The sequence below is a fragment of the Fringilla coelebs genome, assembly GCF_963513975.1.
Source record: "Fringilla coelebs genome assembly, chromosome: 11".
Classification (NCBI taxonomy): Eukaryota; Metazoa; Chordata; class Aves; order Passeriformes; family Fringillidae; genus Fringilla; species Fringilla coelebs.
This window is the reverse complement of record NC_140037.1, coordinates 5,797,533-5,817,307: the sequence shown is the minus strand read 5'-3', so window position 1 is coordinate 5,817,307 and position 19,775 is coordinate 5,797,533. Positions and strand designations below refer to the sequence as shown.

The 19,775-nt window shown below is 50.7% G+C and overlaps 2 protein-coding genes across 5 annotated transcripts in view; both read right to left on the bottom strand.

Annotated features, from left to right (window-relative positions):
- The window catches only part of ARHGEF9 (Cdc42 guanine nucleotide exchange factor 9), a 206,685-nt gene that overhangs the window by 98,002 nt on the left and 88,908 nt on the right, over positions 1–19,775 (bottom strand). The window lies entirely within an intron of this gene.
- LOC311157823 (uncharacterized protein) lies at positions 17,031–17,210 on the bottom strand (the record flags this gene model as incomplete). The annotated part of the gene is made up of 1 exon (XM_084212795.1): positions 17,031–17,210. The coding sequence occupies one exon, from the start codon at positions 17,208–17,210 to the stop codon at positions 17,031–17,033; it is 180 nt and encodes a 59-aa protein (XP_084068921.1).

Genomic DNA, 19,775 nt, shown 5'->3' with positions numbered 1-19,775 from the left:
TCCCTCCTTCCCTCCTCCTCAGCTCCAAAATAAACACAGGATGGAGGCTTCAGGAGAAGCTGGCAAATGCCTCTGCTGCAAAGCACAGACCTCCTGCAAGAACTTTTCCTGCCATCTCCCCAACCCCTGCCTGGCAATTCCCTCAGCACCTCCAGAAGCTCTCCCGGAGCCAGGAGAGCTGCAGGAGCTGGGGGTGTCTGTGTGGACCAAGGTCAACACAGGAGATGTTCAAAAAACATTAGTGAGTTGACTTGATCCTTCATCAAAATACTTTCTGCTCTTCCTTCCTAACACTTCACTGCCCACGACGTGGCAGGCTGAGCCGATGTGACAAACTGTCGAAACACATTTTTTTTGAACAGAAAAAAAATTTAAACCTAGACTTTAAAGGTAAAACTGGCCCCTCTGAGTCCCTCTATCATATATGACATTCCTGCTGGAAAAAAAGGGCTCTGAGAGCAACTTGCTGGGAAAAGGCTCCAATGAGCTGGTAAGAGCTGCAGTCTGCAGGGAGCTCCTGGGCTTCACCTTGTCTTTTAAGCTCCCATTAGTTAACAAAAACAACCACAGAGGTGCAAAAGCACCTGAGCATTTGTCAATCCCCAGACACAAACCTATGATAAGATGCTGTTCATTGATTGCATACAGTAACCAGAAAAAAATCCCTAAATCATTCTGCTGGCACCAGCAAAAATACCTGCTACCAAAGGGAAAGGACCATCATTTCTCCCTCTCCAAATTGCCCCTCTGTGCTTTATTCCTGCTGTTGTGTTGGTAATGACCTATTTACCACCAGGCTGTGGAGGGTGGCAAATCCCACCCACCTCCGAGTTCCCTGCTGGAGCCTGAGATTGCTATTGATGAGCTCCGTGGTTTGATGGAGAGGAAATGAGTTGAGTTTAAGGGCTGCTGGCACTCTCTCTGGAGAAATGCCAGGGAATTTTTAGACAGTCTTCAACCCAACAATGAAATGCCATGGATGTGAGTCAGAGTGGATGTGAGCATCTCCGTGGGAATCTGGGAGCAGCCAGCTCTGTCTGGATGTGCAACATCCCTGCCCAAAGGAGCACCTGAGAGCCCAGGTGTCCAAACCCTCTGATTTGGGTCTCTGGAGCTGCACACAGCTCAACACTCCCTGCATGCACAGAGGGTCACCTTCACTGCCCTGGGATCCCCCAGCACCTGGGCAGGTCATTCCTGATGGGTGGGGCTGCAAATCAATGCAAATCAAATTTGCAATCAGTGCAAATCAGCACAAATCAATGTTGTGCTCACACTGTGTGTTTGCAACATGTAACAGCCTATAGAATTTTTATATTCTTAGCTTATAAATACATCAGGTAGTAAAACCCAGCCTCTTCTTGGGGTGGATGGGTAGTGAGTGTGTGTAGAAAGCAGCTTACAAATGCCTGGCCATATTCATTATTACAGACTCCAAAGAAACTAAACCTTAATGTTTGTCTCCACAAACTGGTTAAATACATACTTTTCTTTCAAAAGGATTCTCCTGGAAGTGGAGTGGTTTAAATAATTTGTATCTTATGTCAATGCAGGACAGTGTAGGACTGTTAATTTTAATTTTTAATTAAAAAAAATTAAAACCTGATAGCTGAAAAAAATCTTGTGACTCCCTAACACATTGGAAAGCTCCAAAGTCTGAGCTAACCAAGAATCTGGTTCATGATTTTAAAGGTCTTGGGCTCATGGCCAAACTCCCAGAATGTCCCCTGTGTGCTCCACTTTTAGGTCCAGCAGGATGAGCAAGATCCCTGGAGTTCCAGCTCACAGATTTAAAATGGCTGGAGCTCCTGCAGGGAGAGAAAATGGGGGGAAAGTCTGTTCTGCATTTATGCACCAACACCAGGTGGGGAGAGGCTCTGAATAAGCAGCACAGGATGCAACAGAATTATCTATGAATTAAGGCCTATTTTATGTCAGAAGAAGAACCCAGTGCTCTTGGTAATAAATACAGGAGCCTTTTAAAAAATCAGACCTTGAAGCTGCTGGACACAGATAAGGCTCTGTGGCCTTGTCTCTGCAGCACCCCAGCTCCCCCAGCACTGCCTGTGCTTCCTAAGGTCACCCATAAATCCAGAGCCCTTCTGACCACACCACACACACCAGGAAGGCTTGGGGCAGGCTGCTGAACTGCCAAGAGAAATCCTGCTCCTGCAGCCAATCCACCTCCATCCATCTTCTCAAAAGCAATAACCCAAACACTCATTTGCAGGATCTCACTAACTTGCTTCTCCTTCTCTAGGACCAGTGCCAAACCCAAGACTTATGTGCAGCTCCTGGCACCTCTAACCACAGTCTGCACCAAACCACCACCAAAGCAAACCCTGAGCTTCCAGTCCAGCAACTCCCCAGAGCACTGCTGGGACACTGCAGCCAGGATGGATGGATGGATGGATGGATGGATGGATGGATGGATGGATGGATGGATGGATGATGGATGGATGATGGATGGATGGTGGATAGATGGATGATGGATGGATGAGGAATGGATGAGGAATGGATGGATGGATGGACGGACGGACGGACGGATGGATGGATGGATTGATGGATGGATGATGGATGGATGGGTGGATGGATGGACAGATGGATGGATGGACAGATGGAAGGATGGATGGATGGATGGATGGATGGATGGATGGATGGACAGATGGATGGATGTTGGATGGACGGACGGATGGATGGATGGATTGATGGATGGATGATGGATGGATGGGTGGATGGATGGACAGATGGATGGATGGACAGATGGAAGGATGGATGAATGGATGGATGGATGGATGGATGGATGGATGGATGGATGGACAGATGGATGGATGTTGGATGGATGGATGGATGGATGGATGGATGGATGGATGATGGAAGGATGGATGGATGAACAGATGGATGGATGGATGGATGGATGATGGATGGATGGATGGATGGATGGATGGATGGATGGATGGATGGATGGATGAATGGACAGAGGGATGGATGGATGATGGATGGCTCCACTGCCCAGCTTTCCAGCACAGCCAAACTGGCAAATCCACCCATCTGTAAAAGGCTTGGATCCACTCCATGTACTAACAATAAAACATTGCCTTCTCCTGCTTCAGCTCACCCACAGCCCACTTCCAGAACCCTTCTACTCCTGACTCCATCTGTCCTGGGAGATTTGCTGCCCTTCTCTGCAATCATCATCAGAATAAACTCTATTTTGAGCACATCTTGCTGGTGCTGCCCCTCATCAAGCTGTGCTGCCCAGAGGTGCCTGCAGGAAAAGCTGTGCCTCTCAGAATTCGAGGGGGTCTGGGCTCCAAAAACCAGATTTGAATCTTCTGTTCTGCTCACAGGCCAAAGGAAGACTGTCTCTTTGAGAACCTGTTCTGATATTTTCTCTAATCCCATGAGAACTGCCCCACGTGAAGATACTTCAGTTATTTTCCAGAAATACAAATCCATGGCCTAGTGGAGTACATTTTCTGCATGTTCTAATTTGTCCTGACCTCCAGCCCCAGATTTCCCTTTATAACACACTCCTCTATTCTTAGTTTTACCTCCTGCATTGTATCCTTCCCCCTCTTCCAGCTGCACTCTCTCAATTTGGAAAAGCCTGAATGTTCCCTTTCCCTGCCTTCTTCCCACAGACTGAGGATGGCTCCTTTGCTTGCAATCCCATCAGATTCATCCCAACCCATCCTAACCTGCTGCACACTCTGTTCCCATTTCTCACTGCTGCTCCAAGCCAGTATTCTAAACACAAACACATTTAACACCCTGCAGTGACAGCCTGACAGTGACACGGTGAGGGGACACGCTTGGAAGCCAGGAGGGAGGTGAAGGTGAATTCCCTACCTGGACCCCGCTGCTTTTGGGCCATTCTGTGGGGAATGCCAGTGTGTGGCTGTCAGGAAGCTCAGCTGCTCCCTGGATTGCTCTCAGAGCCTCACCTGCCTGTGAAGCTGCTGTGTGATCTTTGAGGAGCCTGGCTGCCTCCTGGGGAACTCTGTCCTTGCCTCAGCACCTGACTCCATCTGCAGTAGGACAAGAGGCAGGAGCAGAGCAAGGGACACTCCAAAGGCCATGGCAGCACAGCCTCCCTCCCTCCAGGAGCACAGGGATGCTCCTGCAGCCCCAGCTCTGCCCAGACCCATCTCTGGGCAGTCTCCACAAGGCCCTTGCCAAAACTGGATTCAAAGCAAGGCACCCTCAGCAGCCCCCAACGCTGAGGATGGACCAGAGACAAGGTAAAACTTCCCTCACAAATGCCACCAAATCCAAGAGAAATGTCATGCTGGCCTTTCAGGAGACTGCTGGGAATGACATGGATGACATCTGTGAAAGTCAGAACTTCATTCTGCTGAATTACCAGAAGCCTTGAGCACTGATGGACTTCCACCAGTCTCTTCAGCTGGGAAATCCATTCAATGAAAGGACTTCCAGATGATGAGGCAGCTGCCATGGCTGTGCTACACAACCTCATCCCACGGATTTAAAGGAGCTGATCGGAGAGAAGAGCACGGCATGGCCCCAGCTCCAGCACTCACACAGAATTCCTGCCCAGGGAAAACTCCCTGTGAGGGGACAACAGCCTGCCCTGAGCCCTCAGCCACACCTGGGAGATTTGGGGTGATCCTACAGAAACCCCGGGGCTTCCACATTCCAACACCCCACCAAAACCACTCCAGGGTGCTCCTCAAGACACAACAAGAGGCAAATTCAGAGCAGAAAGAGCCCTGGGACAGCCCTCACTGCCCACCTGCATCTTTCCCTGGCCACTGCCAGGAAGGAGGGACTCAAATAAAGTGTGGGAGGAAGCTGAAAATAACAATCCAGAAAGCTGCAAACATCTGGAAGGCCAATGCTTTGCTCCACAATTCTGCATTGATTTCTTGCCTCAAATAGATTTCTAGATGGATTGCAATTAAAATGAGTTACACAATGCTGGAAAAACATCACTCATTTCCGCTTCTGATTTTATTTTTGCATCTTTGCTTTCTAGATCCTTTTGCGTTTCAACAGCCACTCCTTGGATCTTAACTTTTTTTTCTTTCCACTCTTCTTCTGGCCAAATTGCTCTGCATCCATTTTTACCTTTTATTCCAGCAAGGATGCTGCTGGTGGTGGCTCACACAGCCCTGGAACAATTCCCTGGGCAGTGGTAAAAATCCCCACTGTGAGCCCTGACTGCAGCTGCTGAGCAAACCCACAGAAACCTCGGAGCATTTATCAGAGGCAATTCTTTTGTGAGCTGCCCTGAGCCCTCAGGATCCCCTTGTCATATGCCTCCAGGACATCAATTTCTATCTATTGTCCTGATTCCTGCTCAGAAGCCACAGAGAGGGAGGAAAACAGTGAGGAAGGCTGGGCTGCAGGAAAAGAGATTTACTTTGCTGAAAACCTTGTAAAGGCAGGCCAGCTCCCCTGAAAAGGGCAGAGCTGCCACTATCCCTGCTCCAGCCATTTGTGGCCATTCCTGCACTGGGATGGATGAGGTGCAGAGCCCCTCTCTAGTTTTCTCTTCTTTTCAAACAAGATGACAGAACGTGGGATTTCCATCCAGGCAGCAGCAGCAGCAATGTCAGACACCAAGCCCAGCTCTCCTGAGCATCAAGGCTGAGTTTCACAGAGTAGCTGGGACAGATTAACCAGAGACCAATGAGAGAGAGCAGGTTTAGAGGGGATATTGAGGAGAAATCCTAAATCCTTCCCTGTGAGGGTGGGCAAGCCCTGGCACAGGGTGCCCAGAGAAGCTGTGGCTGCCCCTGGATCCCTGGAACTGCTCCCTAGATGGGACTTGGAGCAACCTGGGATAATAGGAGGTGCCCCTGCCCATGGCAAGGGTGGAATGGGATGAGCTTTAGGGTCTGTTCCAACCCAAGCAATTCCATAATTCCACTATTGCATCATTATGAGCATGGCAGTCCCTTTGCACTTTGCCAATACAACCTCAGTCTCGAGCTGCTGTGAATAATACAGAGAGCTGCTGGTATTCCCAAGCCTTTGATCTTCATTTGACTTTTGAGGGTTTTCAGGCACCATTTTCATTTAAAAATAGAAGAAGTACTCAAGTATTTATACAGCACAAAGGCTTTAAAGGCTTTAAAAGTTCAGAAAAGATTTTTTTAAGATGCTGGGATGAAGAATGTCAAGTATTATTATGGCTTGAATTTCAACCTGAGTTGGAAAAACCCTGCAAAGGTAAAACTGTCTGCAGGAGAAACAGAGAGGCAAAAAGGGCAGCAAAACCCACTGCAGTGATGTTTCCAGCTGTGGGACCCCTGTTCAAAGGAGGAGCAGAAGTCTTCCCTGACCAGCTGAGAAAATCACTACAGTCATGTCCTGCCTGTCCTGACAGAACAGAAGGGAAGGTGCCCCAGGGACAAATACTCCTTTTGGGAAGAGGATGGCCAAACATAGAAGCTCAAAAAGGAAAGATTTCAGAATTAAGATGTGAGCTCGTGTCACTCAGTCAGAGACAGCACTGCCAGGCCATGCCAGCACCCAGAGCACGGCTGGGCTGCCTTGGGTGCCTTTTGTGCCATTCCTTTGTGCACCATGAGCCTCTCCTGGCTCTTTTTGGTGGCTTTGGGGAGGGAATTGTGGATACCCTGGGTGGTTCTGCCCCACAGCTTAGGCCACAAGAGGCTGAGTAGCTACTCCAAAGCTCCTGGTTTTACTGAGGTATTTCTACTTAATGCAGATGAATTTCTCGACAGCACAGAAATACCACAAAAGGCTTAGAGAAACAAAAAAGCCTCATTTAGATGAATTAATAACAGAGAGCAAGTGTATTATTACTGAAGGCTCTAACGAGGTGCAGAGCTCTTCTCTAGCTGCAAAAACAGAAAGCTGAGCTCTGACGCTGCATATGCAAAATATCTGAGGCCAAATGAATCTTTGGTGGAGCCCTGCTGACATCACTGTTGGGATCTCGGGTGGAATTCAAGATGTTGCTTTAAATGAAAGCAGGGAGCTCCTGGGTGGGAGCTCTGCTCTGCCAGGGGCCCCCGCAAAGCCCCAGAGGGTGAGAGGCATTTTTCATCCATCTGCTCCAATCCCACCTGCCTCCAACACAGCGTTTTGCATCCTCACTTGCCAAACCCTTGAACAGGAAAGGGCAATTTCCTTCTGTACATTTTACAGAAAGAGAAACAAAGACATAGAAAGATCAAACAGCCCCTGCAGCATCACCCTGGCAGCACGAGGTGGGGAATGGGGGGCAGTTCCCCCAGACCCCAGCCCTTGGAGGGCCCCATCATTCCCCAGTTGTTCCAAACCCTGGGCAAACACAGCTCAAACCAGGCTTTTCAATAACTAATGGAGAGCCCTGATGGATGGTGGACAGAATAGCCCATCCCCTCTGCTGAGCTCATTAGAATTTCTGGTTATTACAGTGACTTTTGGTTTTAAAAATATAGAAGATTTAAATTCTCTTGTCTCCAAACACCAGAAACTCGAGAGCTAGTAGAGGTGAAAACAGTGCTCTGGATCAACAGATTATTCTGTCACCACCAATTGTTGTGTCTCTCTCCATGTGCTCTGCAGCCAGTGGCTCAGACACTGTCCCAGCCAGGGCACGGAGCTGCCTGCACTCCTGCTCTCAGCCAGCGTGGCAATTTTCAGCCTCCTTGGGAAGGCTTTGATATTGGAAAACCACAACCGAGCTTTCTCTTTGCTTGAAAGGCACCCACGGGCTCAGCCACTGCGAAAGCGTTTGCACTGCCCTGAGAGATCAAAGCGGCTCAAAACCTTTGGCTTTTATCGGGCAAATTAAAAACAAACAAGGCCTTTCCTTCCTTTCCTTTCACTCTGCTAACGCCCATTCCCTTCCTAGGCTTTCCAGGCATCCTGCAGGAATACAGGGATTCCATGAGCCGCCTGGAATTAGGGCTGCCATTAGAGATGGAGGAGCAGAGATGCAGCACCGTGGAGAGCTGAGAGCACCCGGCCGCCGTGCGGGGCTCCGTGCCTCCTGCTCCCATCCCTGCCCGTGCCAGCGCTCCCATATGTGCCCAGGATTCAAACCTCTGACACTCCTGCTGTCTGACTCGCTTGGATTTTTGTTTGTGCTCCTCTTCGTGTCCGTAATTCCTGCTGCTCCCCCCTCCCTGCCCGGCCAGCACGGAGCAAACTGCGCATCCCTCTGATCCCTGACGCTCCAGCAGAGATCCCCCCGCGCCAACGGGAGCAGACAAGTGCTCATCCAGCTGCAGGAGCCTTAAAACGGTGATGAAGCCCTTCTGAATCCTGTGTGGGCAGGGCACGCACGGCGAGGGAGAGGGGGAGAGCCGAGGAGCAGCAGCCCGGGGCTAAAAGTGGCTGTTGACTTCACTCTCCCATTTGGGAGTAGGTGGAGGAGGTGGGTGGCCGTGAGCAGAGGGGAGGCGGAGGGGGCAGCAGCTATTTCCAGCTGCACTCATGTGCCATTTCTCTCAGTGCTGAGATTTGAGAGAAAACAGCAGGAGGTGGGGAGTGGGGGGAACCAAAAAGGAAAATCACAGACTCTGTGCAGGAGAACATGTTAAGGAACAAGAGAGAAGTCGTTACCAACAGCACAGCCCTGAGATTCTACCAGTACTGGGGGGGTTTAAAAATATACCAAAACCCAAGGCTGCTGTGACTGCTTCCCTGCATTGCACACAGGAGGATATGATGGAAATGAGGCCACTGACCGAGGGGCCCAGGCCAATGTGTGGCCCCAAAATGATGGTAAAAGCTGCTGCTTGCAGAAAGCCTCCCTCCTAACACACTGCGAGGTTTTCCTGGCTCCCAGAGATTATGTAATATGTTCTTGCCTGCTGCTGCTGCTGCTGACTCATATTTTCCAAAATATATCTGGGAAGGAAAACATATGCACATGTGTTTTAATGCATAGGTTTCCCTGGCCATGTCCAGAGCGACCCACGGGGAGGTGCAGCAATGCCTGCACACGTGTGTACAGATGTGTGCCCTGACATGTGTGGGGAGGAGGGACAGGGACAGCCTGGCAGCTGCTGGAAAAGAGAGATTAAAGCAGCACTGATTTTTGGGGCAAAGCACACAACTCTAGCACAGTGCAGGAGGGACCAGGGGACAGGGAAGTCAGGGAGGGAGATGGCAAAGGGAGCAGCACGGAGCACGCGCTGCCGACAACCTCCAGCCAGACCTGAGCTCTGGGGACCAGACACAGACTCGTACTGAGCTTCAAATCAGCTGGGAAAATGGGCTTTGTGGCAGCTGGGACCACAGTGACAATCTGCAAATGGCAGTGGGCTGAGAGGGACATCAGGGCTGGCCTTAGCACCCACCCCCGCAGAGGGGTGCTGGGAGCAGCAGGGCCAGTGCTCTCTGAATTCCATAAATCTACAGTCTGGCTCCTGTTAATGCCTGGGAACACACTTTCCAGGCTCTGGGTGTGCAGTGAAGAAGCCAGGCTTCTCCTGGCTGAACAGTCTAAGGCAGCCCGTTAGTCTTAAGCAAATTTGTTCCCAGCCTGCAGGTTTGGGAGGTTTAGCTCCTCTGCTCCATGCCTGGGTGCACTTCTAATTCCTTAGGAAAGACTTTTTGACAATTCTGCAAAACTCTCAGTATCCAGGAGCTTGGATCGATCTGCTGCTGGGCATTGGAACAGAAATCCATCTCCCCTGGACCAGAGGAGACTGAAAATCTATGCAGATGTCAACCCCTGATCACCAAATCACGGCAGAAGCCTCGCACCGATGACAGCCCGGTTTCATGCACTGCCTGCTCCTTGTGCCTGTGTGCTCAGGCAAAAGCAGGGGACAATTCCCCCCACAGGGACAGGTGGCAGTGCCCCTGTCCCTTCTCACCTTACACACACCTCTGGAGAGGGAGCAGGCACTCTGCTTCAGCCCTGCATCATCCTCATCCCCATACAACAGCTCTGTTGATATTCCCTGCCTTACGCAGCCAGCAGCAGAGTTAAAACAATTCTATTTTAACACCTGAAACTTCATCAGAGCCAACTGCTCTTTCTTGTTTTAGAGCAACTTTAAAATGTTTCATCTGCATTCAAAACCGGTTCTATAATTGCTACTTTTTAACTTAATTCTCCCAGAACTTCACAAAAGAGCGAACATCCAGCGCGCCTAAAAGGCTTTGGAATAAACCTTAAAAACAAACATTAAAGATTGATCACGCTTTCTCAAGATTATACTAAAACTGACTGAAGCTCAACTAGATAAGGAAAGAGAGTTGCATTAAATTAATCAGCACCTTATCAAGCCGGGAAGAAAGAACTGTAGATAACAAGCCTTCCCTAAATTTGGTATCAGAACAGAAACTTCAGTGCACAACGTACTGAGAGAACCTTGTCAGATTTACTGAACACAATACAGGGGAGTGGAGCAGCAGAAATAGCAGGGGAATGAGGTCCACAGAAATGCTTTGAAAAAAACCTGTTTTCTGGTAATGCCAGCAAGAGCTGATGCTTTTGTCAAATGGAACAATTTAATTTGACAAAACTTTTCCCCAGATATGCCCAGCAAATTAACCCACTCCTATTGGGGTAGAAGACAGATCCTTAGGGGTTTGCTGTGCGCTCCTGTTTGTGCAGCTGAGACCAGACTGCATTTGCCCGATGACAAGGGAACAGTTCCTACACAATTCTGTCCCTTCCCAAGCCCTCGGAGCTGGGCTCATTCCTCTCCCGGCATCTCCCAGCGTGAGCTGCAGCCACCCTCACAGCTCTGAGCTCCCGTGCAGGGGCTCAGAACCCCCAGGCTGGCACCAGCAGCGGCTTAACCCTTTGGAATTTCGGGGCAAACATCCCGAGTCCCGGGAGTGAACAAACCCAGCCAGCAGCACCCAGGGATTTTGCGGGATGCCTGGCGAGGCTGCGGGCTCTCTGCGGCACAGGGCAGGGCATCCCTGGAAACCAAACGCTGTCCTCAGCATTCCAGGCGGGACAGGAGGGGACCAGGGCTGGGGACAGAGGCCCTGGCAGGGAACAGGACAGCCAGGGGAAGGACATTCCAGCCTCAGTCCCCTGGCAAAGCGCAGAGCCCCGGGCGCGCCGGGCAGCGACGGCCTCGCTCCAGAAGGACAGGAGGACACGGGAGCACACACGGCTCATGTCACCACTGTGACCAGCCTAGAAATCCACTTGGGGCTCTACCCAGGGACAAAAAGGGAAAACAAAGAGCCGAGCTGCTTTAAGTGCGGTGAGCCTGCTCTGCCTCGCTGGCAGCCAGGGCACGCCGCCGGCTGTCCCCAGCAGCCACAAGGGTCAGCGCCTGCCCTGCCCATCCCGGACAGGTCCTGGAGGAGGGCAAGGGGCCGGGGAACAGCTCACCCCTGGAGAACAGGGATTCATCCATCCCTGGGAACAGCTCATCCCTGGAGACTGAGCCCAGCCCGGCGAGCAGGGCGGGCTCAGCGCGGCCCCGGCTCCGCCGAGGCGCAGATGCAGCCGAAAATAGCCCCACGCCGGCTGCCAGCAGCCCATACGTTGTGTTATATATGTCTCAGCTGATGCAAAGGAAGGGGCAGGCGCTGAGCCACATGGCCCTTCACATGGGCACGGCCACACTCGGCTGCTCCCGGCTCCCAAATCCCCCAAACGCAGCCTCAGCCCACAGTGCCCGGCACCAGCCTGGCCCCCGACGCTGCCCCACGGCAAGGGCTGCAGGAAAATGCACAAGCCAGACCCCAAACACGGTGCCAAAAACCCTCCCCCACCGGCGAGCCCCGCATCCTGCTCCAGATCCCAGCCACACTAACCCCCATCCCAAAATGTGCCGCTCTGCAACCACCCCGTGCCTCAGTTTCCCCAGCTCTGTGACAGCACAAGGGGTAGCTGCCTAAAGCAGCACACTCCTATGAAATTATATCCCTGTGGATAAACTAGAGTCAGTTGAGATGCAGACCTAATTCTTTAAATCCTTGCATGCACGCATTCCCTTCATCCCCCAAAATTCTCTTTAATTCAGGTGGTGAAGTTTTCAGGCTGCCCAACACAGTCCCCACCAGCACAGCTCTGGGGGCTTCCTGCCCACCATCAAGGTGGTGTTTCTGACAACGCCAGAGTAATTCCCAGGAAAACCAGGAATAAGGAGCAGATGCCACATGGCCCTTTGCTGGTTAGAGCCACCCCAGCCGTCTGTCGTGCTCGCAGATTAAGACTCATTTCCACTCAGGAAAGAAATTCAACCACAACTAATAAAATAAAGACAATAAATCACAGTTCCTCCAGCAGCTCTTCCTCCAGGAGCATCTATTTTTAGTGGGAAGCATCAATCACCACAGCTCCTGCTGTCTACAACAGCTCCAACAGGCAGAACCCAGGTAGGCAGAGCTGGGCCAACATGGGCACACACACGTTCCCCAACTGCACAGCCAGAAAGGGGACACACAGGACAGCATCAGGCATGGCTACACCTCAGTGCTGGGTGATATTCCTCTGTCCCAGATGGAAAAGAGAAGCCACAAGGCAACAAAGGAACAAAGGAACGCGCCCAAGTGCGTACAGTAAATCTGTGGCAAAGCCAGGAGCCGGCAGAACTATCCTCTGCCAGCCCTGGAAGCCCTGCACAAGCACCTTCCTCAAACAGGACAATTCTTACACAATTATTAACATTTGGGAGTTTTCCTCAAGCTTCCCAACTTCTCCTCATTGGAGCCTCCGCAGCTCCGATCCAAATCCCTGAGTTTTACCAAAATATCCCTCCCAAGGTTCCACTGGGAGAGACACACTGAGCACATTGTCACACCCAGCTGAGAAAACGCACACAGGAAATGTAAGGCACAGGAGGCTCCCTGGGAGGGATCAGCATTCCAACACGGAGCACACGGACACACATGCAGGCAGGCACGGCACACGGAGCACTCCGGCTGAACACACAAACCAAGCACCACAACGAAATGAAATGACAACACAGACAGGGGCTCTAGTCACAAACTGAAACTAAAGCAACCAAAAAAACCCAAACACCCAAACAAAAACAACACAACAGAACAACTAAAAAAAAAAAAAAACCAACCAAAAAACTTACATGGATTTTTGGCAATTTTCCTTCAGACATTATACACAGCAGCTGGGCTGTGTACTGAATACCTGATCCAAAAAGAAATATAACCACATTATGCAAACAGATGGGGGCAGGAGTCAGGTGAACATGCAGCTCTTAATAACAGTCATCTACGGGCTGAGAAAGCACCTCTGCATTCCCACAGAAGGGCTGGCATCGGGGCAGATCTTCACTCCCTACCCGGCAAATGCCAGGGCTGTGCTGCTGCCATCCCGGGGGAAAAGCCAAATGGCAGGACAGGGCAGAGCCACCGCGTCACAGACCTCGGAGCTGTCCCATCCCCTCCAACTTGTCATGTGAGGTTTTGAACAGAGGTGGGAAATAGCCAGGGTGGGGGAGGAAGCCTTTAGAAACCCGAAAGGAAAGCACTTTATCTGCCTTAAAGACAGAGCATTAAAAGCGCCGTGCAGGCAGGACAAGCCGGGATCATCCCGACACTTAAGCTCCCAGGGAAGCACCCGGAGAGGGGCACATCCCCCTTCCCCCGCCGAGGAGGGTGCCTGAATCTTTAAGACGGCGGATTGCTGCTCGGGAGGAATGGACTTTTTATGGACTGTGGGAAACGGGGTTGCTATGATACAGGCAGAGGCATTTTCATGAATCCTGTGGCAAATAACATTGAATCCTGCTTAAGCAGACAACAGCAAGGCAGGTCTCCCATCACCCAGCCTCAGCAAACACAGCAGAAGCACCGAAAGAGATTATATGCATCACAAATACGCTTTTTGCAGACAAATTTGTATTTTTTTCCTTTGGGGCTGTATTTTTCAGAAGGTCAGCACTTTGATTCCTTTGAAGGAATGATCCCTCTGCCTCATCCCTGGGTCTGAGCATCCCCACAAAGGTGAAGAAACCCCGGGGAGTCACGGGGCTGAAGCACCCCCAGGGACCCCAGTGTGACCCTGATGGTCCCGCAGAGCTCCAGGACACGGAAAGCTCCAATCCCAGGGAATTTCACAGCAGGCAAATGCCACCCAGAGCACTGCAGGCACAGCCCCTGGAGGGCACAGGGATACAGCGGGGACCGGCAGCAATGTCACCCCAGAAAGCTCCTGGTGCTCACCATGGGCTGAGCCGCTGTGCCCAGCTCAGCAGAACAGAGGGACTCCTGCACGCCCGGAAATGCCAAACTGCAGCTGCCAAAATACAAAACTGGGGCTGGGGCAGGGCTGGAGAGGTGGACACTGAGGCCTGGGGTGGGAGACAGAGACCAAGCTAAACAAGCAGCAAGCCCAGCTCTCGCTCACTCTTTCACCTCTCGCTTCCTCTCTTTCCCCCCAAAATTCCATCAGGAAGCCCAAGATAACGAGAACAGCGCTGCTACAATAACGAAGTTTGCTGCTGCCAACTTTCCTATTGCTCTGCATTAACTTTCCTTCTTTAACCCCAGCAGCCTTCAGGAGGATAAAAGGCAAAAAGCTGAAATAAAGTCACAGGAATTCTCCCAAGCAAGCACGTTCTGTGACGGGAAGAACTCGGCTCCCGGCGCTCCCTCCCAGCAGCTGAGCGTGCACAACCCCTCATCCTCCCCATGCAGCCCCAGCACAGCCCCCCAGGGATGGAACCAGAGGGGCACTGCAGAAGGAGCTGTGGGGCACGGCAGGAACATCCAGCACCTAACACACACAATTCCCAAATATCTCCCCAGGAGCCCAAGCTCTGGATCAAGGAATGCGCCCAGGAAACCGCGGCAGGCACCGGGCATTCCTTGTAGAAATCATATCAAAAGGTAAACCTTAGTGCCAGAGAGCCCGGAGAAAATAAACATTCAGGCACAGCCACGGCCCACTGTAACTCGCTGGTCAGTTTTGGGGTTGGGTTTTTGCTCATTTTTCCAGCCTTTCTCCTCCAAATCCCTTTGTTGCTCACGGCCATTCCCCTGAAAGGATGATTTTGGCTGCTGTTTGATCAATTCCCTCTCCACGGTGATCTCAGCTCATTTATTACCTTTCCAGGAGATTCTGCAACCTATAAAACTAATGACACAGAATGGCCAACAGGCAAATAGAGCAAATTTGAGCTGTTTAACAACCCAAACCATCGTCAGCATCAATTTTATTCACTCGGGTTTTTTTAGGGAAGAAGATTGACTCAGTCTCCTGTGAAGTGAAGCAGGTACCTCCTGCAGATAGCTACAAGTGAAGAGGGCAAACGGAGCCAGCAGGCACCAGAGCATCTTCCTGGGCTTGGATCCCTGGCTCCTGCCTTTCCTCCCCACTAAAACAGGCTCCTGCCCCACAACACTTTTGGGGACGATTGTTCCCACCCTGCGACTCAGGGAAAATTTTTTTCTCTTTTATTTAGAGCTAAAAGCACTTTGAAAGTGCCAAATTTACAGGCTTTAACTCCATTTCCAATCATGCCACCATGGAAAAGCCATCGGCTCCCAAGCCCTGATCGGCATTTAACTCCCAGCACACAAATTTCCCCACTGGGAAATAACTCCATGTCTCCATCTGTAACCTCCAGCTTTGTCTTTATCTATCAGTTACATGATTTTTTTTTCCAGAGGACATCAAATAAATAATAGACAGCTGGAATAAGCATGAACTAATTAAATTATCAAGGCAATAAAATTCCAGTGACCATCAGCAAAGATAAAAAACATTTTCAAACTGACATTTCTGTTTGTTTTAAGCAATTCTGATTTTTCTGGAGCGTGAAATAATACATTAAAAAAATCCTGAAGACCTCAAACAGAAGCACAGAACAGAGACATATTTTCCAGACGAAAAGGCATTACTCTTTCCTGACATTCCCTTCGTATTCTCTCCAAACTTCTCATGCTGCCACTGGAACCCCCAGCCAGTCCTGCTCCCAAGCTGTAAACATTGCAATTTCGGGCTAGAAGCACCTCTAACTGCTGGACACCTTTCCAGCAAGCCCATAATACACAACTTAGCACTTCATTTTCCAGAAAATCAATGTAAATAAAGTCACGCGAAGCAACCTATCTCAAAAGCTCGTTATCCTTGAGGTGGGCAAAGATTTTTCTTAGATACATTCCCCAAAATTTTATAAATACACACACACATGAATAAAAGAAAAGCAAGCCAAAATCAGATCTCTAGAAAATCAAAGCAAAACCCAACCCCTCCGTATCTGTTGCTTTAGCAAAGAAAAACAAAGCTTGTATTTCCCTTTCTCCCTTTGATCTTTCCTTCCCAATTTGCAGAGACAGAAACCACGTACAACCAGACACTAAAAACCCAGCAGGTTATGTTTTGGTGCCTCTCACATCTCTAAAGAAAGGAGCTGGGTTACATCAGTGTGGACATAGAATTTGGAGGCTTTGGGGCTGAATCTTCAGAAATCAAATCAGATCATCAAGGCAATACAGATAAACACAGTAAGTAGAATTTTTCTCCTTTTTTTTTTTTTGTGGCTGAATGTTATTTTAGCAGAGATTTAATCCTTTAATAGGATTTCTCAAACACCACCCTCCCCCCTAAAAAATGCCCACAGCTCGATTCCGTTGCACACAGCAGCACCTCTCACCTGGCACCTACACGGTTACTCTCACAGACATTGCACATTAACTGCTTGCTAGAAATCGCACACAAAATGACTTATTATTAACTTGAGCCTCTATTTCAAAGGAAAGCAAAACAACACACAGCCAGTGCTCACCCCAGACAGATCATTTCCACTCTGCTGCTGCCTAAAGAATCACAGCTCTATCTCGCTAGCACAGAACCACGGAGCACTGGATCGCTATTATTATTTATCACATTTAAAACCCCGGCAAAAGCAGCTACACTTACAGGCATACTTAAAAGACAAGACATGACAAAAGATTTAGGGAGAGATAATAATACCAACGTCATACATATCACAGCGAGGCCATGTTGAAGCTCAACGCGTTTCCCCCCTCAGTAAGAAATCTCTCTCTCTCTTTCTCTCTCTCTCTCGCCTTTCTCTCTCTCTCTCTCCCGCTCGTGCTCTCTTGTTGAATTGCTAGTGGTAGTAGTAGCCCCCAACAGCTCAGGAGAAAAAATCCATTTAACGAGTGCCCAGGAAGAACATGAGTATGACATTCACAAGCAATAGCACCACAATCACTGCAAAAACGACCACCGTTTGAACATCCAAGGTCATGGTGCAATGCAGAACACTGTAGTGTTCGAGGTGTGGGGCTGGCAGATTTGGAGAAGTCAACCTCTGCTCTGTAAGACTGTCCATACATCCACCATGCTAGAATAGAGGAGAAAACTGTTCCTGGTTTTGGGTTGGTTCGTAATGCTTTGTGCTCTGCCTTTAGTTTCTCCCCTATCTGCTGTCTCTAGCTCATTCTGAGCCCGCTAAGTGAAGCATCATCACAACCAGTGAGCACTCGGGATGCAAAATCCTTCCTTTAGGAAAAGAGCGAGCGCTGTCTGCAAGCTTCTCTCTCTGTCTCGTCCCCCCTCTCTCTCCGGGTCTCTCTCTCGCTGGCTGGCTCGCTTTTTAATTCGTCAAGCCAGTGCAGATACGGAGCCCGTGTGAGTGTGACAGCTCTGCAAGCTGCTGCGGCTGCATCCCTCGGAGCGAGGCGGACCCTGGCGCATACTAATCAGCTCCAGTGACCAGGCAGCGACGGCATCCTGGCTGTCACTCAAACGCAGAAGGAAGCGCTGGCTCCATAAATACGCGAGGCTTCCGCCCGCCGTGACAGCGAGCGCCACGCAGCCGCGGCTCTGCCCCGCGCTCCCGACGCGGCGCGGATGCTCCGGTCCGGCGGCTCCGAGGCGGCTCCGAGGCGGCTCCGAGGCGGCTCCCAGCGCTCAGAGCCGCGCACATCGCGCTCCGCACCGCCCCGGGATGCGGCTGCCCTAGAAGCGCCTGGCTTCCCTGGAAAACACGGCCCCGAGAGCCGCTGCTGCTGGGAGACCGCTCGGAGCGGGGAGGGGAGCAGGAGCAAAACGGCCAAAATAACAAAAAGGCAACTCGTGGTAACCTGGGAATTCACTGCGAGCCTGAAATGTGGGAGTTGGGCAGGGGGAATCAAGGTTTTGCTCTGTGCAATCGTTCTCCCATCACGAATCCTGTAACCTCTCCCCTCAGCAGTGCCCTGGCTGTCTCCAGCTAAGGGTTAAACTGAATTCTGACTCTACAGACAGAGATCTATAAAAGGGGGGGAGGACAGATGGAGGACCTTTATTCCTTCTGCAGCAGCCAGAAATGCTCGTTCCTACATTAAAATCACACACACACACTCAGGGTTTATAGTCCAGGTGCCAGGTGCTATATCCCAAACCCCAATCTTAGCTCCCAGAACCAGCAGATACCTCAGAGAGGCATCACAACGCACACAGACCAGATACACTCAGCTGGAAAAAGCAAATGATTTTCCAGACAAAGACAAATATAGAAATGCTGCCAATGCATATGCATAATGCACTAAAATGTGCATCCGGGGGCTGAGCACGGCACCTTCCAGGAAAGCTGCGCCTCCGAACGCTCCCACACAGACACGAGGCCAACGGGCACCACACAGCACCTGGTCTGTTCTCCTGCAGCAAATGGGGAGAGCTGGGCAGCACTTTCATGTCTAAACCCGGCCAGCTTCATGCTTTAACCTCAGCCCCACCAGCAAGGGGCAGCCTGTCCTGCAGTGCCCTCCCTGGGCAAGGGGAAGGGGCAGGGGTGATGCTCCTGCCCCAGCTCCCCACTCACACCAACACCAAACCCAGCTGTTTAATGCAAGGCTTGGTTTCATTTTCTTTCTTTGCCAAGAGGGCTTCCTCAAAATCAGGAGGGTCCTGCATCCACCCCAAACACCATCAAAGGAGAGACCATGTCAGGACTGGGTCTTCACAGGGCCTCCCTCGATGGCCTCCACTCAGACCCACTGGTTTGTGCCAGAGCAGCACTCAGCCAGCACCATGCTGCTCATTTCTGACAGCGCGTGCAGGCTGTGATGCCTTTGCAGATGCAGAGGCTGGGCTGTGTTGAGCAGCCTTAGAAACAAGAACAGTCTGGGTTCCTTAGGTGGTTTATTTTGGGTGATAAGTGACAGCCAGAGGCTCCCTCCAGCATCTGAGGCCTCTGCTCCATCCAGGCAGGCAGTTTCTCATTCAGGAGGGCAGTGAAAAGCCTTTTTCACCTATAAAATCACAGGAAGCTGCTTTGAAGTTGCCCCAGACTGCCCCATTAGCACACATGCCAGGCTGGATCCAGGTGATGGATCTGCCTCACCCCCAGCTTCCAAACCTGCATTTTCTATCAAGGATCCATTTTTAGGATAACCGGTCTGTCAGATGTAATTTCAGACTAATCAGAATAGCAAACACAGAATTATTTGGGTTGCAAGGGACCTTGGAGATCGTTTAGTTCCAACACGTAATAGATGTGGAATATTTATTATTATTGCTACCATCCTTTCCCAAAACAACACAGGCAATTTTCCAAACCATAAACCTGAACTTACAAAAACAGCCAGGAAATTCCAGTTTCAATCTCAGAAGCAGCAACGACTTCCCCAAAACATACAACCAGCCTGAATTCAGAGGGATTTTATGGCCAGTTTATCTTTTCCTCTAAACTGCAGTGAGCACAGAGGGAGCCTGGGTGTGCAGCCCAGAGGAAATGTTGGAAGCAGCCCGGTGGAGATGTTCTGCTGGGCCTGGGGACCCTCGGCAGGCACAGCCCATCCCTGGCTCCGTGTCCTGGAAGTGCCAGCGAGGTTTCAAGGCAGAAGCCCCGAGGCTCTGCAGGGAGCTAGGGGAGCCAAAGCAGGGCAGGGGGAGCAGCAGAGGCTGGGAAACC